The sequence below is a fragment of the Carassius gibelio genome, chromosome A4 (assembly GCF_023724105.1).
Source record: "Carassius gibelio isolate Cgi1373 ecotype wild population from Czech Republic chromosome A4, carGib1.2-hapl.c, whole genome shotgun sequence".
Classification (NCBI taxonomy): Eukaryota; Metazoa; Chordata; class Actinopteri; order Cypriniformes; family Cyprinidae; genus Carassius; species Carassius gibelio.
In genome coordinates, this window is record NC_068374.1 from 26,907,438 (window position 1) to 26,930,447 (window position 23,010).

A 23,010-nucleotide genomic window follows, 5' to 3' on the forward strand; every position below is an offset into this window, starting at 1 on the left:
TTTTATTTCTAACAAAAACAAGTTAATTATTCCATTTGTTATATCAAGGGCAAATATTTTAACTATTATTTACAAGGAATTAATTCATATTCATATTGTGTCTTGTGTCCCATTTTGGATGGCACGTCATGTCGAAAAGGTTGCAGACCCCTGCTTTAGATCATTCTTTGTTGACCTCTGACTTGATGAAAAATCTATTCTGCCAGCGCCCTGTGTTCCATTTGTCAGAAAAAGAAATGGTGTGAAAATGAGTCTGGCACAGTAAATTCACCCTTCTTGTCTCCTAGAGTGGTGTATTGAAGCAACCAAGGGTGACACACAGTGATAGGAATATATTTATATATTTTTTGTTAATTTATGCGTTTTTTTCTCAACCTCAGCTTGCTGATGGAGACATTGCGATCAGACAGATAAGAACATTTTAAATTAAAATTGGTCTCATTATTTTTCATAATCATCTAAATTATATGTAATTAAAATCCGTATATAGGCTGTTCCCTTACAGCTGTCAGTCTCTCTGCATGCTCATTACATATTATTGCCAAATAATTAGCGCTTTTCACCCTCCTAGACAGATATTTTTTTTTATCATACTATCGAAATGGCTGTCAGTTCTCGTTAGTTTTTAACTGCTATACATACTTATTTTTTTCCATTAAAGGTGCACTTTGTTATTACACTTTGTGTTGATCTTGCAGTTTTTTGGGACTTATACTGACATGCAGTGTTATGCAAAAGCAAATGTTTTCAGATAATGCTGCCATTCTAAAAATGTACTGTTCACAATCTCCATGATAGAGAATTTTGCATAAGGGATAAACCTTTTCCTTTGCAGATTTCACATTATGTTAAAATTTTATGCAAATTCACTCCGGTGGCCAACAGCAAGCTGCTTGGTTTTTGCTTAAATTTTTTTTTTCATGTGTGAAACGTAGGTAAAAATAATGAGTGCACCTGTAAATTCGACAACATGCTAGTTTATCAGTCTGAAATAGTTTTTTCCTCCTGAGAGCTTTTTATTTTTCATGAACATGGCTTCAGTTCCTCGCCAAGTTCCTCTCTTGTGATGCTTTCTGGGAGAACCACTTTATTGGATGGTGTGACATGGTTTTAATCAGTCACTTGCACTGTGTAGTGCATTTCCATTCATTAAAGTCGATCTCCAGGTTTATTGGCCCCAGTAATTACATCTCCCATTGGAAGTACTGCAGCAAAGGTCATAATCCATCATAAAATCATTATCTCCCAATCAGACTAAACTCACTTTACGCGTAGGTGTGAAAAGGTTATGTGCTCCAGAACTTGTTGGATATTTTTTGAGCAGTATGCTAATTTTGCCATCTTTTCTTCATTCATTGGAGCCATTCTAAACTTTATGTAGTTCTACACATGCATGTAAAGCCATCTTGACATATGGGAATGTGTACACAAGCACAGCTACAAACACTTTCAAGTGGCGAGCTGGATTGCCTTTGTGTTGCTTCTGAAGGTTGGGATTTCAGAAAACACTATGTGCAACATAAACCTGCCTTCAGCATGCATAAATACATGAATTTTTCATATCCATACAACACATGACCTCAAAAAATGGCTTAAGAGCACACCAATGCAAACACAACCTCTTTCTTCATAAGTGCTAACATTTCAAATCCAAAGGGTTTCATTGATCCACAAAGATTGATGTATGCAGTGACATCATTGACTGCTGCTGAATTGAGCTTCTTTTTTCTTTTTTGTCAATTGAGCATTTACAGTACCCCCAGTAGGTCTTGCAGAAGATTTTTTAATATCACAACTCACCTGCTTTTTAGATATCATCACAGATCTGTGAAAATCCTGTCCTGTGGCTGCATTTAGATGTTGGACTCAACTGTATGTACGCTAACATAGTGCTATAAGACAGGATTTCGGGGTTTGATTTTTGTATCTTTTAACTCTCATTTTGATGTCTTTTGACAATTTCTTTGAAGCTTGCAGATTCAGTTGGGAGTAGTGATAGTGCCCAGAAAAGGCCGATGTTTGATCAAATAATACAGACAAAGTGCTTTCAAATGGAGGTCTTTTCTATGGAAGCGGAAGCTTGCAGAATCTCTTTTGTACCGAAAGGGTTCACAGTCATTAAGTCATTAGGTGTCATTACTTGCAGATAGTTATGCGATATTCATCACTCATATCTTTTCATGTTTTTCAGTTCTCTGGTAAAGTCAGCACTGGGTAGAGGCCACAGCAGGATGGAAACAGAGATAATGAGGCCTTTAATTCAAAAGAGCGGTGTGGAAAAAGGATGGCATGGGAGTGTAGGGATGGGTGATAACGGTGTAATCAGACTTGAGCCGTTAAAATGTTAGAATTGACTGAAATAAACAGACATTTTGGGACATGTCAAAACATCTCGAGGGCCCAGCCCAAAAAACACCTCAGAGTCTGATTTTTTTTATTTTATTTTTTTTAATCAAGTACCAAAGCAATAAATACATATTTAGTGGTAGTGCTTTAGCTGTTAGTCCATTTTTATGATTAAAAATAAGAAAGAAAAATAAAATTATCAACTTTGTTTTGGCTCCTTTCTCATCTCACATCTGCATTTTTAATAAAAGATTCTAATGTATAGTATGAAAATGGATATTCATTTTGTGATTTGCTAAAGATTACATTTAACCTTTTTTAAATTATAACGGTTTTTAGGAGAAATTAGCATGCAAAAATTTATTATCCCATATATACTGCTAAACAAAAAAATCTATATGCTGTATTAAGCAATACATCATATTATAATATAAAAAAAACACCTGAACAAGCTATTCATGGTCTTACTAGAAAGTTACAGGCAGGTGAGCTAAACTCTGAAACAAATTAGACCTTGAAGACCAGAGCTGGCCACCCCTGTGTTTTAAACATAAGCCATGTTGGACCAAATGAACCCTGAAATCAGCCTAATTATAAAACCGATTAGTGAAGTAGTTGACCGGCAACCCAACAAATAATGGAATTTGAAAATGTGAAGTTTGGTGCATCCCTAATAGAGTGCCATTATGCTCTTCTCCTGAATGGTTCATCTCTGTAGACAGTCAGCATGATTGTCTATCAGTCATTCAACCCTGATAGAAACCATTAAGTCAGAGCGAGTGGAGAATGCTCCCAATCAAACGCGTAACGGACACACCAAAAAACAATCTCTTAAATGCCGCAGGATTGTACAAGCACATGGATTGGCGTGCTCCGAGCTGATTGAGTGTTGATATAATTACGTCGAACATAGAGCTGAGATTTGTGGGAAATAATGTCTTTGTTGCTAACAACAATCCCTGCGTGAGATGTTACTTGAGCATGAAAAGGAAAGACTCTGAAAGGGTAATTATATGACTGTGCAGAATTAGCTCTTGAAGAGCCGATTCATCATCTGAATGATGTACACTCGCAGCACTGATCAGGGTTTATTTGCATAAACTGTGCATTTTAATCAAACTGTGATCTGTTAATACCGCATTAAAAAGTTTTGCGCCTTCTCAGACAGGCATACAAAAGGTGTTTTGAACTAAAAAGTGTGTAGTTCGTGCCCCAGAGTTCCTTTTACTTCTTGTGCCAGATGCTCTTCAAGGTTAGTCTTCTATGTGCTCCTACTGGACAAAAAGACTTGGGGAAAAAAAAACTCCTTGGATTTCACTTGTTGTCTTACTATCCATGGACACACAGAGATGCAGGACGTAGCCAGGCAGCAAGCTGTCCGAAATGACCGGACTCTGCTTCCCCGTTCTCTGGAACCAGTTCAAATGAAAAGACGGCGCCTGCGCTGATCCAGAAGCTTTTAGTTGCGTTCGACAAATCATCCCCCCCCCCCCCCCCCCGTACACCTTCAGAAGTGCAGCGTGAAATTGGCAATAATGCGTCAGCTTGTTCGTCTGCTCCATGCTGTGCATTTATGAAAGCATAAAAGGCAGAGAAACGGAGAGTGCAAAGAAGTAGAGGAGGGTGGCAGGGATAGCGCCCTCTCTCGTGCATGGGGCGTTGAGAGATGTTATTTATGTCGGGAGGAAATGTCATGTTTATGTGGCTAGGTAATGAAATCGTGCCTGCTTCCTGAAAGGTTGACAGACAGGAAGCCTATTTCATTAGATTGCAACACATAGGGTCTGATTGGCATGTTGTTCACCTTGCCAGAAATATCGTGGCATATGCCAATGAGAAGACGTCGAAACACATGCTCCCTTCCCCCAATCTGTGTCACAGGCATATGCGCCCTGCCACGCGAAGGCCTGGGCTTTCTGATAAAATATCCGCAGTGCCAAAAGGCATTAGTCTGTGTCACAACTGTGACTGTCATTGTGTTTATTCTTAGCACAGTTTTCTTTTTCAGTCTTAACCTCAAAGGTGGCAAGTCTTTGTAGCTGTTGCTACCACTGTGCTGCGTAGGGGCTTTACACATTTTGACCCGTGTAAGCAGGATGAAGGGTGCTGGAGGCTGTGATTGCGGTCGAGTGTTATTTTTATTTGCATGTGTAAGCAGGTGTGCACATAGAAGCAGGTTGCTGCTGCCTCAACATCCCGCAATGATTCATGGCCCTCAATATGGACAAGAGACATCTGCAGAAAGACTAACACTTCAGAAAACAGATCTTTCTTGTGGCTGCGGCTTTCTAACAAGAGCCGTGCACTAGAAATGAGCACCATTACTCTGGGCTGGCATTGGCGAGCCGAGCAGAACGCAGACTTTGGCTGACAGTAGAACATTTCTAAAGGTCAGACAACTGCGGAGAGCGAGGGGAAAAATATATATACAATGCTGAACATTTCCCTGTTCTCTCCCCCTCTCTACTCTCTCCTTCATTTCTTTATTTATTCTTCATTCCGACTTGTATTGAGTGAACTGAGAATTGAGTGCGGTGCTCACTATCGATTTGGACGATCGCGCATAAACCGCCATTTTAGAGAGACAGCCCCTGTCTTCCATTTGCTTAATGAAGGGTCTTGTATCTTCTGACCACTGGCAAATAGACATTTGCTATATTGCATGTAAAGACCCATCCGGTCACTTGATTGATCGCGTCTCTCAGTGGTTTGTCCAATCTGCTGCTCCGCCACAGTTCTGTCCCTTGGCCTTCATTGGATTTTCAAACATTATTAGCTGGGAGCCATTGTTATTAAGATAAATGCCACTTCAGATATAACTGAACTCCCATCAAGGGAGTATGTACATTATATCAGTACATGCACAAAGAGTCTGTGAGTGATAATGTACATCCAGCTGCTTCCTCTTACAACCTGGGAATCTCTCAGGATTGCCCTTTGCCTACTTCATCACTGGGGACTGTGCTGTGGGTTGATGCCTGAGGGCAAAGCACAGCTCAAGCTGTCTTGTATTTCATGATCCAGTTGAGAGTGTATGCCATTAAAATCTGAAATATTAATGCTTGTAAAGCAGCTTGAGACACCTGTTAGGCTGCTTAATAATGGACAGTTATGGCTCACGCTTTCAGAATGAAATTAGACCTTTTAAAGTGCCTGACATCATCATGTATGTCAAACTACTATACATGACACACAAACACTGGAGGTTTTCAAAGTATCTTTTTTTTCTCTCCCCCTAGCGTTTCTCCCCTAGCAGATATTTTGCCTATTATGCCATATATGAAATGTATGTGTACTGCTGATAAAATTTTTCTGACAATTTACAGAATAAAAGAACATTTAATATTTTTACTTGGTCTTGCATGATGAATTATGCATAATCTGTGTAAGGTCTGTCTTTTTTTTTTTAAATTTTCCCCCTTAATTTTTCATAATGCGTTGCTGATTTTTCAATTCGTTATTGTTAGTGAAGCATTAGAAGGAATGTGTGTTCAAGTACAAAATTATTATTATTATTTTATTCTGAAAGATAAGGATTTTAAATGAATCGATAATATTAATAAAAAAAATCTGTTTAAATTAACATTCAAACTTTTTTCTGAGCTGGCCTTATCAGAGCCTGAGGAGACACTCGTGAATGAATTAAAGTATGCTGTGAGCGTATCATATTTGGCAGCGCTTGAGAAGTGTTATGGTTTCATGCCCTCAATGAGTCAAAGCCCTGGGCATCATTAATCATGCTTTCGAATTTGTTTGACATTTTATCCTGAGGTCTGTGCAGCTGTTTCAATGGATGCTGTTGTTTCCAAAGCTCTTGTAGCAGACTGAAATATGGAAGCATTACCAAATTATTATTTCTTTATCAGAAGCTGTAAATCACTCCGTTCTGGCTGACACTGGCAACTTTCCCACTGCCGCACTGCATCACCTGAAATGCCATATTTAAAAGATGTTTTTTAAGATGCTTCTCCACCTGAAATGATAAATGCACTTGGTCTTAAATCAGATAAACCTCACAACCCTATTTTAGATATGACTGGCTGGAATAGTGACAATGATGTATTTGCTGTGAAAATGCCTTGTAATGTTGTGAAAATTGTCTGGTAATGTTGTGTTGCATCATAATCTAGTCAAATGGAAACAGCTTTGTTCATAACAGTTGTAACAATTTCCATATCCTTGCTAATCTTCATCACATTTCTTTAAACTAGAAATGACTCAACTTGTCATTTTATAACCAGTTAGTTGACTAGTGTTAGATTTGCTCTGCTCTAGATGAATTAAACCTTATGTATCGTTCTCTTTTCTAGCTCCTCACCATCGATGACAACTTCTGTGGTCTGGATATGAACGCCCCACTCGGCGTCTCAGAGATGGTGCGCGGGATTCCACTCTTCTCCGAATCCAATGACAAAATGACATCAGTTATCGCCTACGTGTACAAGAACCACTCTCTGGCTTTTGTGGGGACCAAAGGGGGTCGTCTGAAAAAGGTAGGACACATGTTCCTCTTGCAGGAGAGTGAGAAACCACCGAGTTGACTGATTAAAGGATTGCATAGTTGCTGTGCATTTCTAAAAAGCCTCAGAGGTCTATCAAGTCTTGTGTAGTAATTGCTGACATTGGGCATTTTATGACAACTGAGATGATCTGAGCGTGTTCAACTCTGTAAGAACGTTAGATCCAGAGAGTTTTGCATCGTGGTCTTGCTCTGAAATGTTCTGCCGTTGTGTCTGACGCATGTAGAGTGGAACGGTTGGTAAGCGACGTAGGCAGAGAGGGCCATGGGAATCCCTGCACAGGCAGAGTCTGTCGGGGGTAATTGGATGATGCGGTGCAGGGGCTTTCAGCCCGGTACCCTCTTCTCTGACTGTGCCTCAGAGGAGCCGTGTCTGAGACGAATCCAAGGGCCAGCCAGACACTGCACAGAGCAGAAAATAACATTAAAACAGAGAGAGAGAGAGAGAGAGAGAGAGAGAGAGAATGTCAGCGAGGGAGGGAAAGACGGACAGAGAGGGAGAGAGAGAATGAGAGTATCATATTTCTCTTTTTCTCAAGTGCTAAACCTACAGGGTGTTGATGTTACAGACAGGCAAATCTTTGCCAAAAGGCAGGATTCCAATTTGACGCATTCTTGTTATTGTGGTGGTGCGTTTTGTAGTTGGTTCTGGCTGTGGATGAAAATCCATGGCATAACATATAAGTCCTCTCCCAAAAAAAGAAGAAGATGGAAGGAGAGGAGCCATTTCGGCTATGTAAACATTTTTCTGGAACTTTGCAGCCTGTTCACACCAATAAAGATAACTTTAGCAATAGCTAGATTAGTGCCCACACCAATTCACGTTAATGTTCCGTTTAATATGAGTGCATACAAGTGGTGTTGACTTCTCCATTCTCATAGAGTTAGAATGATTATTAAAACTTTATAGTTGTCTTTATAGTTATCGTCCTTGTTGTGAATGGGCCTTTAGCCACCTAATTAGATATGCCTCTTTCTGAAACTCCATTAAAAATATTCTATGGAGACTAATGCAACTGGAGATGGGGCCATAAGGATGTTTTCTGAGGGCAGTTAAAAAAAAAATCCTTGAGACTATAATTGATGAAATGACAGACAGCAAATTGAGGATATGAACAGAAGTGTGCAGCCAAACGAATCTCCAGGGAACAGACAGGCAACACAGTGACGTTCTCTTTCAGGCAGATGGACAAACATAGCCATGCACACACACACACAGAAACCTTTTAGTTGCCATTTCGGTGATTGTAGATCTCTGCGGGAAAACAGCAGATGATGTCACGGTTGCCTTTTAGACAAAACAAGAAAGTAGTTTGCACTGGCAGTCATTAATCAATGAAAATTAGTTTATTACCGTTCCTTTTGCATGGTAATTTATAGTCCGCCAGCACGTCACACTCAGTAAATTGTTTACTAGTTGAAGATGAGCTCATCAAGAAAAGTAAATATCATCCGGAGCAACTCTAATCGTTTATGAGATAGCCGTATGGGAACTTGGTGGAAAAAAGACTCCATAAAATCAAAATGAGAGTTTTGATTTTGGCATTTACATGAACTTACATTGAACTCCAAAATGTTGACTTAACCCATTAAGCAATTTATAAATTTACCGTCTTTTTATTCTGGGAAGTTGGAGCAAGGCAGATCACTTTTCCTTCACTGGATTTTTGTCCAGTCCCAAGAATCTTTCATCCCCTAAAACCTGCAGCTGACTAGCAAGTAGCAGATTAAGCTTATTGGCTATTGAAAAAGGAATTTTCAAGGAAGTTTAGATTGGAAATACATCAGCATATGCTTAGAAAAGGAAAACTGCTCATCATGTGCCTTCACCGGGGTCTTTAAGTGGCTTGTTTCAATAGTACAGCTCAATGAAAAATAAAACCAAAAACATTAGATAATGTAGACCTGTTGAGACTTCATGTTGGAGAACAACTACACAAAAAGTTCTGTGATGTCTCTCTGTGATGTTTGTGTGTGTGTTGTTGTGATTGTTGATTGTTTTCATTTAATGCAGTATTTTCTGAATGTAAATGTTGGTATTAGGGTTACTTATGTGGAACATGACAGCAGAATCCCCACCTGGTATTTATTTTACATTTGTATGGGATAATCCAAAGCTTACAGCATTCAGCATGGCCATGGTTCTCCAACTATAGCTAGCGTTCTCCGTGTGATTGACTCCAAGAGGAGGTGCAATGGCAGAATATTCTGTGTATCACTGCGTTAAAAGACAGAGCTGTAGCCAAACCCCAGAGAGAAGCAGTAAACAACTTTTAAACCCTCCAGAGAATATCACACAGACACATTTTTATAACGTGCTCACACATGCACACGGCCGTCAGCATTAAAATCACAGAACTGAAAACAAGAAAAGCTGCATTTGCTGCAGCAGTTGTTCAGCACCCCTGGCACTGCAGCGGACCCCCAGACCAGATGGGGTTTTGGGACTTTGGAACCTCTTTGTCCCCTCTTGCTCTCTTGTTCTTTATTCATCCCCCAATCTATCCATCCACCCACCTATGTCTATTACCCTCTCCCATATGTCTCTCTCTCTCTCTTTTTAATGATTGCCGTTTCCCAATTGTTAATAACTTGCAGGACTTCAGTCAGTAACATGGCCACCACATTTGATTTTATACGTTGGCTTAAAGCTCTCCAATCCCTTTAGTTCTTCTCATTGGCATCTACATTATCCTTTCAAAAAACCCTCATGATGCCTTTGAGTCTTTACGTATAATAAATAGGACATATGGCCAAGGCCTCAATCCTCTCCTTTGGCCGGTAGCTAAGTCAAAAAGGGTGAAATTAAACCTATTAATTGCGGTCAGCGCATCCGTGTCGAACCAGCGGTGATGTTTACAGGCTTCTAATCCTTTTGCCTGAAGCATTTGCGGCAGCCTGCTTCACAGGCATGGTACACGCAGACCAGGAGGGCCGGATAAGCTCCCCCGCTGAGGTGATAATGCATCCAGTAGGCCTACTCGCCGCTGACAGAACCTCAGCCACTCACTCAATACAATGAGCAGCTAACCTTGAAGCAGACCTGGCACAGGAAGTCTGGCTGACAGCGCCCTGTGTGAAGGACTGAGGGGAAAGTGTCTGCTTGTGTGTAGATGGGTCGAAGTGTGTGCGTTATCTGATGAGGTTCTGTGCATTTAGCCATGAGGTGTGCACTGAAGTGAATTCTTCGGCCCACTGAGGAGATGCACAGTTCAAAGGGCGTGATTCAGACACTGTAAAATTGTTCAGGCAGTGAAGAAGGGTTGTTTCAGGATGACAGCTCAGATTGCCGGTTGTCGAAGGTGATGGCTGGTGGAAAAGGCTTCAATTTGTCTGTGAATGGTAGATGGTGGTGGGGAAAAGGTCACATTATCCTATAGACAAGACTCTTGTATGCTCCCCTTCTGCTTATTCTCCCTGTGCTTCTGTTTTATTGATTTATGCATGCGAGTGAACAGACAATTTTTTAGACATGCCGTTGTACAAATGTTCAAAACTGACAGACATCTAAAAATATTACATTTTAATAAATTAATGGATGAAGAGTTAAAAATAATCACAATTATAGTAATAATAATATGAGTTAATTAATTATTATAAATATATAAAATAGGTAATACATTTTTAAATATAAAATTGTTTGTTGTTGGGTGACTAGTCAACTGGTTGACCACTGTGCCCCATCCTTATTTTGTGTGCCCAAAACTGGTGGGTTGGTTAGCAGTTGTGCATGTGTGTGTTTGATTGGACGCTCACCACGGATGCAGATTATTGAAATGATGTGAGAGAGCTGGAGTCACTGGAGCAAAGGATTAAGTGTTGAAACTTAATGATGAAATATGCTGCAGGACAGCGTGCTTTAGATGCTGGGGAAACTGTGTGTGTGTGTGTCTGAGTGCATATGTGAATGTTGAGCGTGTTGAGTGTGTGCGTGTCCTTGTATACAACAGTTTCTTCGCTGTCTCTGCAGCTGCTTATGCCAAACCCCAGAGGAAAATACTGTGGTTTGGAATCGGGCCTTTCTGCAGAGAAACCGAGCAGCCCTATAGAGAAACACCCAGTGTGAAAGAACACAACTCATTTGTAAGAGACACTTCAATATTTGTGTGCCTTGAATATGTCTGATGACAGCAAAACTTAGACTTCTTCCCATGCTTATGAATCTATAAGGAAGGTTGCTATGGCATCCAGCTCTTTTTTTCGCTTGCCGTGTGTTGTGGAATGTTGCAATAGCTTTACTTATCGGAGAGAAAATAACTATTTCCTCTCATGGGACAACAACCCAATCTAGTGATCGAACGCTATTCACATCTATCAGACTGCCTGAGATCAGACAACAGACTTCTATTATTGGACCAACTTCTGGACACCATCATAAGAAAGTAATATCTTAATATTTCGGGGTGCCTGGTAAAGTTAGGATTGCTGTTATCTTCAAGCAATGTAAAAAAAATATAGTAGTATATCTCAAAATAGTTGTCTTTTGTTTAACTGTGTCTGCCGTGGTTTGAGTGTCCGCACCATAACATGTTGGTACAGCCCCTCCTGTCTGTCGCTCTCGCTCTCATATGATCGTTTTAGTTTTAATGACTTGTTTGTGCAGATTTTGAGGCAAGTTTAGCTGCAGTTGGTCTGTTCTGACTTCTGAGGCAGAGCTGGAACCCTTTGCTGTGGTTGTTTTGTGGGTAAAGCCTACATATGGCAAATGAGAAGTGCGGCGCAATAATGACCTGGGAGTGGTCAGAGATCCAGACCGCTGACAACATGCTGGCCTGTTAGTGTGTCTGGGGTCAGATACGCACACAACAGCCTCTACTGCTAGGCTTTTATTCACCTAAAGCCTCAGAAAAGAAAGGAACGAAGTGACCTCAAGAAAAAAAACTTTCTAAAGCTGCCATGACATCGTAGTGTCACGTTTAATGATCTTGAACAAATTCAAGTGAGCTTTGGAGATAACCAAATGAGTATTTAATCACTGCAGCGCTCATTTCTTTGTATAAATTTAATTGAAAAGTGATATTTACAAACTAAATTACTCTTAACCATTCTTTAGAAAGCTCAAAAGCATTTATTAGACATATATATATATATATATATATATATATATATATATATATATATATATATATATGGCCTAGTAACCACAAAATGTATTTACAGTACTGTTATTTTTAATCAATTTATTGCATTTGCATATACAGTATATAAAACTTCTGAAAGCATCATATGCCATCTCACTCTTGCAATGCATTGGCTAAGCATTCACGTCCATGTTTGTGTACCTGTGTAGAATCTGATCCTGGCAAAAGAATGTCTATTAGACCTTTATCGGTGAGAGAGAGAAAGAGAGAAGGAGGGAAGTAGTTCTGAACTACAGTTTGAACACATGGGGTCTAAAATAGCCATGACATGTCATGCATTTGATATGTGTCTATTTATAGTGGAGCTCTGTTTTGTCTACCTCTCCTCCGTGTCCTCTATAATTGATAAAGCATTTTTGCAGCTCATTGGGGTGACAGTGCACATGGCTTCTTCTGTTACATCACTGATTACACACAGTGTGTAGATGGATCATGGCACTTGTAGTCATTGTGTTATTCATTATGGGCTTGTCCGCTGGTTTTCTGTCTTGTAAGTACAAATAAATCATGCTCAAGTGTTTTCTTGTTGGAAATTTTGAGTGCAAAAAAATTTAATTTTCTCTGTTTTAAATTCAGCATATATCATCCACAGTTACACATTTGTGTAATACTTGGATATTTTCTGAAAGGAAGTGAGAAATCTAAGCTGACAGAGACACCAAAAATATGAGAGAGCGAGTGAGGGAAAGAGAATATTCCTGAATATGCTCATTCAGGGTTATTCATCCTAAGGTGAAGCGAATGCCAGAGCGCTGTAATCATACTAAAGTAATGGAGTATACGGGCTCTGATCTAACATTCAGTGCCAGTTAAAGATATGCAGGGCTTAGATTACCATGTCTATTTTAGCCGGGCTGCATAGTATCTGTGGAAGAGCTTATTTTTTGCATTTGTGTGTGAATTATGCATTGTGGGGTGTGTGGATATGGCAGTGTTAAAGGGATAGTTCACCAAAACTAGTTCACTCGCTCTCAAGTTGTTTTGAACCTGTATGAGTTCATTTTGTTGAACAGAAAAAGAAGATATTTTGAAGAACCGAACAGTAACCAAACAGTTGACAGCAGCCATTAACTTCAATAGTATGGGAAAACTAAAAAATATGGAAGTCAATGGCTACCATCACGTGTTTGTTTAACAATTTTTTGAAAAATCTAACTCATACAGGTTTGTAACAACTTGACTGAGTAAATGATGACGGAACTTTCCTTTTTGGTTGAACTATCCCTTTAAGGATGTTGCACTGAAATTATACAGTGGCTTATTTATAGGTTTATTTTGACATGTTTGATTATTGCCTTTTCCACTATTGCATGCTACAATATTCTTGTTGGAAATGCAGTGCTATTTCAGAGATGGCTGACTGTCGTGCTACTAAAAATTGAATTAATAGGACCACTGCCTTTATTGCAATACTACCCAATGCTGGAATATGGGTGTACTCATCTGGGTGTATATATTCACACTCTCTCAAATCAGTCCTCCAAACACCACATTTTCTTTCTCTCCTCCCAACAGAATAAGCATGTCTGGGTCCACCCTCTGAAAGTCCAGAAGCCTCTAGTATTTTATTAAAAGTCCTATTGAAGCATTATGAACCAGACCTCTCCTTATAAACAGCTGTAACCAGACCATTAAGACTGCCATAAAACCACCCAAATGCCCTAAAGGAGATGGCCGCCTTCAAACGACAGCTTCGGATACCAGAAACTCTCTGAACTAATGAACAAATGTCTGCTAGAACCATCTCTCTTTCTTAACAACCTCTGAATTCTTCCAGAGAATCAAACTGTGAATCAAGTGGTAGTCAATTCTGTATGTTAAATTTTTTTTTTTTACTGCAAAATCTGTAGATATGTTCTAAAGTAAATAATGTATGTGAAATAGTATGCATTATGCAACAATTTCTTTCATGCAATATTTTGCACTTGTAATCTAACTGTGCAAAAATGACCTGAAATTAGATTAACTCATCCTTTACTGAGGTTCATATCGTTCCAAACGTATGCATAATATTTTAAAGGATGAATGGTTTTAGCCACAGTCTTTGAGTCCGAAACAACATTTGATCCTTTGACTTACTTTCTGAGACATTTGTCAAAATGTCCTTTATTTACACAAAAAACAAGATGAAATAAGTTCCATATTCTTTTGGGTGAACTATCCCTCTAAGGAGCACATCAGCACTTATTTGCATCTTAATTCATTGTAAAATATGCATCTCTAGCAGTCTCAGGATGTTCTATATTGGCAAACAAAGTTAAATCTTTTTTTTATTATTATTATTCTTATTTTTCTTTCTCAAATTATTTTTATTGTATTTTTCTAGTGCTCAAATAAATCATTTATATGATGTCTACGTTTCTGTCTAGTGTTTTATAATTGAAAAGAACCATGCAGTGGTATGTTTACTGACTAAATAGTTTGTAGAAGCCTTCAGTACTATTGGGAAATATATTTTCTTATATTTGGGGGGTGTAGACATAGTCTCATATAAATATTTGCAGGAGTCTCATTTTTCATGATATCTTATTCAGATTTGAAATAGAAACTCATGAGACATGTGGCTTTCAACCCATTACTTTTCTAGATTGCTCCAGGACTCATTTCATGTATTTTTATATCAAATAAAAAAATATTTAAGAGTGGTAAATAAATTCAAGGCACTTCAGTGTCTATAACTTTTAATATTTTTTAGCATTATCAAATCTGGTTGATAAAAAGTGAAGTCCAAAGGGTGTTCTTTCTAAAGACACCACAATTATGTTTTTAACACACTGAAGTAGGAAACTATTACAATTATAAGTTTGGTAGAGCACTTTCAGCTGTGAGTCCCATAATGGGGGGTGCTGGCTAACAGGTTAATAATTATGAATGATTTTACATAGAGATCATTCGTCATGTTGGAAATGGATGATTAGGTTTAGTGCGTTGCATAAGCAACTGCAACCCATAAATCATCAGTGGAAGAGTAATTTCCTATAAATCACCACCATAATCACTCCTGCCGGTCACGTTAGCCAGTTGCATAAGGACTACATCCTGTCCAAACAAGCTTAGAACCTCAATATCTTTAGTCTTGTTTGTACTCAGTAATGTCTTGTAATGTGTTAAGTGCGTTAATCTGTGAGCAGGCTACCATACCAAGCTCAAAAGATACTACTGTTCAGTTTAATCAATTTGGTTTGATCTGATCCATGCGCAGGAGATGTTCAATTAACTGTGTGTGCGAGTGACAGAGTTTTCAACATGTTCTTAAACCTGTGGAAGCAGTAAGATGTTGAGGGAGTGATTAGAATCAGACATGCTGAGGCACCACTCCTTTCAGACAGATAGGAACTCCTTGATTCTACATTAATTACTCTGTGTAACAGACTGTGAACGTTCTCTTTCAAACGTTTAATTAAAACCAAAGCTGATCTTTAATTAAATAGTGTGGCGAAAGGTCATTCATATTCATTCGGCAACTCCAAACTTCCATTGTTTTAATTAGACTTCAAAACATCTTGGTGTGCGAGGATGGAGGTTGAGATTGTTTCAGGGACGTAGTTGAAAGCAGAACCAACATAAAGTGTTTGAGTAGAGGGGTTTAAATGTGTTAAAATCTTTCCACTAGCTTTTTATTCATCATTTAAACGTGCAAATAAAATCCCCAATAGGCTGCACAAGGATCTGGTTTTTACACAAGCACAATTCATTGCTTTGTCCCCCGAGTTTATGCTATTTTGAACATTCAACTTTCCAGTTACGTAACTCTGAATATGCAAGGCCTCCTTTGTTCAGCTGATTTGTGTTCCTTGAAACTGTAATGCATAAATTATGACCGTCATTGAACTTGTTATGTTAGCATTGCGACAGAGAAATATCTGGTGTCCTGCTTAACCACAGAGCCAGCTCTTTATCTTTTCCTTTGTTCCTTCATCTTCATTTCTTTTTCCTTTTTCTCTGTACCTCCTTCTCACTTTCTCTGATTTATGAGCCTTTCTCTCCATGTGTCACTGTAACAGTAGAGGACATATTGCAGGTGAGCTTTCATTAGCCAATCACAGCGCTCACTCCAGTCTCAAGAGGTCACCGGTGCGACTCTCAACTATAGAAGCAGGAAAATGAGCTTCCTCACAACTGGGTCACTCATTTTGTTCCCTTGACAATACAAGGCAGGAACAACCTAGAAAAGGTGCACAGCAGGTGTGTGTCTGCTGTTATAGAACTCATTTTTTTTCCCGCTTTTTGTCACGGTTTTTAGGATAAATATAATTTGCATATGAAAACGGTTACACTGAAATTTCTTTACAAGTGCTATAACAGGAAGATGTACAAAATGATGCAGAAATTAGGACTCTCACCACTCATTTCCTTCCTTCCCTCCTTTTCCCCGTCCCTTCTTCCCCTGCCGAAAGAACCATCGACCAAACCTTAATAAGTGGATTTTTATCTTGGCTACACCGTCTCTCCCAGAGGATTATGGGGCTTTTCACTACGCCCATGGAATGGTAATTACAGATCTTTGAGAGAAACACTTTTCTCTTCTAGCAGATGAGGGATACATGAGATGGGCTGCTCATTAGAGTATGTGCCCTATGTTTGACTTGCACATAAATTCATCATGCTGTGTCCATTGTGTTTGCTTAAAGTGTGTTTTGTTTGCAACTTTCCTTAGGGCATACAGAATTAGGAACTTATCATATAATCCATTGTACATGCTTAATGGGAATTTCCATTAATTGTACCCTAACCTCTAAACATGGGATTGCTGTTGTTAATAGAGCCCTGGGCAGTCAATCTGACAGAAGAAATGTTCATGCTCTCTGAGATACTTTATTTGTCTGTATAATTCACCAGGTTGAAGAGTTAATGAACGGTCACATTTGTGAAATTTCTTGGAAGAATGGTTCATTATTATCTATTCTTAATAGTATAGCGATGTCTGAAGCATAGCTTACACAAGTCACTCTCAAGCCAAGCAGCTTTCTATTGGTATACGTGGTACATTTGTATTTGTATGATCTTGAATCTGCAAAATCTGTGAGGGGAAATCTTTCACACTGACATGGATTCCTGTTGAAATAAGCTAAATTTTGCCAGCAGAAGTTCACTGAACAATGATAAATGTGACCACATTTTTGGAAAGATCATTGCAGTCTCTTTCCAGTGTTCACATCTTACTAGAGCTCAGATCTTCATGTGTTCAGCCATAATAGCCAATGATAGATCTGGGTTATCATGTTCTATGCAGTTGGATGTGCCCTTTTCAGTAAAAGACAACAGAAAGGAACTTTTGAGAGAATATTTTTTTTTTGTTGTGTTTTAATCAATGGCTTTCAGCCAGTCATGGATCACATAAAATGGGTTTTTGTCCAGCTGGCCATCGGTAAATTTTGGCTTAACTAACTTATTTTCTGAATGACTAGTAAAAATGAATAGTTAGTCCTTTTGTTTATTCCTATAAAAATAAATCTTAATATCGAACAAGACACTGAGGCATGGTTCTGCACTTTCACTTTTAATTTACCCCCCAAAATACAAGACATCATGGGAAGTGAAGTTTCAAGGGCGTTCAGATTAGAATATTTGACGTCTTTGAGTGTTTTTATGCTGTTAATAAAAGAAACTGCTGACAGTCATTTTGCTCGCTTGAGTTTGTGTCCTAGTTTGGACAGATAATCGAGCAAACCTTTTCACTGAAAATGACATGATGAAAAATCAAGGCTAAGTCATAAATGTTTAGCATTTTATAAAGTTAAAGAGACATGTCATATTCTCTTTTCCTCCTTAAAGAGATTTTCTGTGTTAGCTGAGCAAAAGCACCAGAGAAGGACCAGGGCAATTCTATTGGATTTGCCTTTAATTGGTTTCTGTTATTTCATTATAGCTGTATAGTCTCAGCTGTTCGCCTAGCAAACCAACCGTTCGTTTACCATATACTTGTTCCTCAGTGGGCTATACCTCATGCTGACTCTTTGCAAAGCCTCATTTGTTTTTATACATTAGGCTTTTAACACAAACATGCGTTTCACTCCGTCACATCATCACATCAAGTCCTTCTGTTTACACCGTTAAGGGAAGAGAATTGATGTAATCTTCTGCTGCAGAAGGTCTAATGGACCATATATGGCCTTCATGCGTTCCCCCAAAGAGTCTTGCAGATTCTTGAAGCATGGCAGAGCTTGTACTTCTATACACTCAATCTTTCCCACCTTTTGTAAACCTCTTTTAGCACTTCATTATTACCTTGATTTCTACAGCACATAATCATTATTGCTATGTTTATGGTTACTACAGTCCTATTGTTGTTTAACATATGGAACACAGTCAGATCTCTTGGGTTGATTAAGCAATAACCAAGAGATAGAGAACGTTTTGAAGCAGTAAAGGGGGAGATTGGCATTAAGCCAAAAGGTTTGAGGAGCGAAGCTAAGCGGAAGAGGGAACTCTCTTTTCTACATGTAGTCTCTGTAGCATGTGGTAAATAGAAAAAGCCCCACAGCGTGACATGGCAAAAAAAAACAGAGTTCTTCACTCAGAGTGACCTCCTGCCTATACGCTAACCTTGACCTGTTTCTTCATTGCACTTTAAAGCTATTATCAGGTTTAAATAACCCTCTACCCAACTGGCATCTGTTGAAATGTAGCTGGAGTGCTCCATTCACTTAGCACTTAACAGCGTTTAGGTTTGCTTTATTGGCTCTGGACTGTGCTGCACATTTGCTCCTGTTGTATAATTAATTATTCTCATTCTCTTTTCTGCATGGCCCAGATCAGAAGACTCATGGCCATTCTTTTTATTGTTTTAGCAAAGTGCTCTTGACGGCAGACCCTACTCGTTGACCCCCAATTTCCCTTCACCCCTCGGACTTGCACTTACACTCTTCTTATCAGGGGAGGACATGCATAATTGATTCAGGAATGAGGAGTGAAATTACGATGATCCAAGCAAAACGCCCGACTCAGACCGGCATGGCTATTTTGGGTTTACCAGGCCGGAAACTGTCTCTCTACGGGTATCTAACAGCTCACTTAACCTTAGGATTGTTTTAGGCTACTTGCCCCCTGGGCCTTCTACAGATTAGAAAAATACTTAAGCAAAAACAAAACCTGAATTTTTTGGTAAATTACCTCAATCAGCTTCAGGTTTGTTCAACAACTGCCAATTTGCTCTTAATCTTCTCATTGGAGCCATCTGTTTGAAATGAAGAGGTCTTGTTCCAGTCAGTGGTTTGATTCAGACACATGGTTTTGTACTATATTTTCTCCCTGTCTTTTGACATAACAGCATTACACTTGTATTGTGCGTGGCAGAAACCCAATACGGGCTGGAAAGCAGTGAAGCGCTGGTGTTTTAATGAAACGCTATCCATTGTTTCGGCAGCTGAAGTATCTGTTTCCACACCTTCTATGGGCCACAATCGATGAGGCCGATCCATTTCTGTGGAGTTTGGTGTGCAGTGTTTTCCCATGGCCATGGGTTAATGAATGGCTATTTTGCAGAGAGAGGGACTCTCTCTTGTCTCTCATTTCTGATCTGATTGCTGGTCATCTTTGTTTTTCTCTCTCAGCTGATAGGCCATTCTCAATACACACAGCCTCTCTCTCGGATGTCAGGAGCTTTCTGTTGTTCAGTGTTCTTGAACATTTAAATGTGCCAAATAGAACACAAAACAAGCAAGGTTAATTTATTTTACTTAATTTTATATATTATTTTTTAATTATGTATTGCTTTTGTGTTTGATTTATGTTTGTATTTTTATGTTTTGTTTTTAATTGTTGGACACATTTATTATTATTAATGAATGATGGAATGAGCAACGTTTCAGATTTAGTATGCTAGAACCCTGAGATGCTGCATTGGACTGTTGTGTTATCACTGTCTACAATTACATTATGTTAACAGGTATACTTTATGTAGCAAAGTCATATTATTTTATGTGGATTGATGCATTAAAACCCTCAGATCTGTCCTCAGACTATACCACCATTAGCCTGTGTACTGCATGCGAGCTTGGCTTTTAGCTATATTAGAAACAAGCATTTGTTTAGCCCAGGGGAGTCCAGAGTTACAGTCTCCTGTCTGCGCTCTGTCATAACACTTGAGCTGTTCTCACCTCATTTCTGAACGAGCTGCTGATTTATAGGCATAGAGGTGAACTGTGCAGCATGTCATATTGTTAGAGAGAGGACATTTATATATCGCTAGCACTCGCTCTTGCTCTCTCACCTGTCCAACAGTATTGATTATGCTCTCCTTTTGAGCTCCTGTAGAGGTGATAGTGTGACCTTCCCAGCCATTCCATTAGCGGTATTACTATTCAGTCCAATTGCACTTTAGTCTATAGACACACAAACGCATGTTACCACACAATTATGTCACTGCTAATACAGGTCTATATTACTAATGTTTCAAATGGAAAAGATGAGGGAATATCAAAATGAACAGGCATCAAATGACCGTGATTAAATCAAAAACACTCCCTATGGGGCAAAGTACCAAATTCCTCACAAGGGCTTGTGGGTGTTATTTATTACGTTTGATAGCCTTCTACTATTATATGATGAGATATAATTTTCTCTCCGGGGGCTGCAGGGGTTCAATTTTGGCCCAGTAGCAGACAAAAGTGTTTATTTCTATATATGTGTACTTCACTGTATATAAATAGATAGAATTGCCTTCGGCAGGTTGGGGCCTATAAAAAAGTAGAGCGTATAAATAGAGGGACTACATATAAATTCAAAACTTGTTTCATAGAGAAAGATGTGATGAAATGCATCATGACAGACATGTTTTATTGTCACGCTGAACACCTGTAAACTCATCTGTCTATGAGTGCAGGTAATAAATGTCACTCTGTGATGGAGAGATGCAGTGAGGCCGTGAGAAGAAATGCATGGGATTGTAAAAAGAAGACAGACTGTCCTACTGTTTATGAAACCTCACATTTTTCCCATATTTCAAAAGTGACACCCCTCTGATCAAAACAAGGACGCCTCAGCCCCCAACCAGGGGTCGGGGTTAAGAAAGTTGATTAATATGGCAACGGATGTAAATAGGATCATTACTCTGTGTTTCACATGGATATCGAATCTGATTAGTGGGAGTGCAAATCAACACACACAGACACACACACACAAATGGTGTGGCTGGTGTTTAAGTGCCACGCGAGCACACATGTTTTTCATTGCTTTTTCCCCATTCTCTCAGCAGTGCTCAGCGCATCCTTCAGCCCCCGGCTGTGTCTCTAATTGGAGTGTGATATGAACTATGTCATTTGCTGTGATGTGATGTTGAATGGTGACAATAAAATGACATGGGTGGGTGTGAAGGGGAGAGTAATGGAGAGAGTGAAGAGAAACCAGAAAAGAATGATTTGCCGTTGGCTTTTTGTGTAGCTCGGAGGTTTTGTGCGTAGTAAAATCTCTTAGACTGCCCACAATAGGACTTCACTTGTGTAATGTTGTTGGCAAAGCCTAAAATCCCTCAATTTCTGTGATGGGTGACTGCTATTTTGGATTTCTGCGGCTGATAACCGTAAACACAGTATCTGGTCGTCTTTTTTGCAGCGCATCCTTTGACTTTGATGTAGCAATGAACCAAGCTGTACTCCTTTTAAGGGATAGTTCATCCAAGACTGAAAATACTTTCATCTACTCACCCTCATGTTGTTATTTACTGAAAATCTTTAACTCCACTGTAGCTCTCATAATAAAATGGCAGCATTAGGTCTGATGTCAATGACAGACAGTGATGACTAATGGTGTCAGTGTGCCTTTTTGTAGTCTTTTATAAATGTTTAGCTCATGTTATTATAATATAATATAATATATAGACACACACATAATTTTCAGTACAACTATGTTTTCTTACAAATTGCAGTCTTGGAAACAAAAGGGAAACATTTGCTTCACCTTTCAACAAAACAAGCACATGTGACTGAAGACTAGGTTGGTCAGACTTTGAACTGACCAGCTGTTTGAATACTTTGTTGCCCTTGAGCTTTGACTTGATCCCATGCTTGACCTCGACCTCTTTATGGAATGTGTTTGGGAAGACATGAACAGCTGCCATCATTGTCTCTCTTTAAGCACATATTTTTATTTGTGTATTAATTGTGTATTGTTCACCTGCCCAATTCTGATGGAGCCTTCAGGCCCCTGCTATGCTTCTTGGCCAGGGTTGGTTTAAGTGCATTTGTTGTGTTTTGTTTTGGGGAGCCTGGGACAGAAAGACACAATGGGGAAGGTTTGACTCATCTTCTTGTGGTTTGTTTGAAAATCAGTATGTCACTTTTCTTTTGATGTCTCTCCCTTTGTCTCCTTCTGTCTGTCTCTCTCTCTCTTTGCTGTCATCTCTCGTTTAGGATGAAGGGATTAGGAATAGTGCAAAGGTTTACAGTCTTTTCGTCTCTGAAGTGACATCTAATGTAATGCACAGTTAGGGTTTGCTTTGCGTTATCACATGCACGCACATGCAGATCTCCGTGGCATCTCTGAATAATTAACATTTTGGGAGGCAGCATGTTTTTTTGTAAGAACTCAGCTCAAACTGAGTGCCAGATTGAATAAAAATACGTCTTAGATTGCTTGTTGAGGTATTAGAAAACCTTACCGTACCTTCACAGGACTATAGCTCTCACACTGTATCTATTGAAAGACTGTTTATGCAAGACATTAAAACATAAAGATGGTATTTCACCAACAACCTCTGCATCTCAATCTCCCCGTTTAATATCTTTCTTCAGAAGATTTATAGTTTGAAAAAGGGAATGGGATTATCTTTGCCTTTTTCTCAAATCAAATCCCATTCACTGCCATTGTTTGGAAAACACCTGAAAAAGATTTATTTTGGGGCGAACGGTTCCTGTAATCTCACCGCATACGCTTATCCACCAGTTCAAATCATATTATGTGTGTGACATGAAAATAACATTAATTTACTGTTAGAAAGTATCAGTGAATTTGTGCTGTTTTTGAAGTTTAGAAGGCCAGTGATTGTTGTTATGGTAGAGAAAAATG

General features: G+C 39.1%; 1 protein-coding gene across 2 annotated transcripts in view; it reads left to right on the forward strand.

Annotated features, from left to right (window-relative positions):
- Window positions 1–23,010, forward strand: part of LOC127975324 (plexin-A4) — a 180,209-nt gene that overhangs the window by 23,944 nt on the left and 133,255 nt on the right. For both annotated transcript variants that reach the window (XM_052579295.1, XM_052579286.1), the window contains exon 3: window positions 6,657–6,839. In XM_052579295.1, coding sequence (XP_052435255.1) covers window positions 6,657–6,839 — 183 coding nt within the window. The remainder of the gene's footprint in view (window positions 1–6,656; window positions 6,840–23,010) is intronic.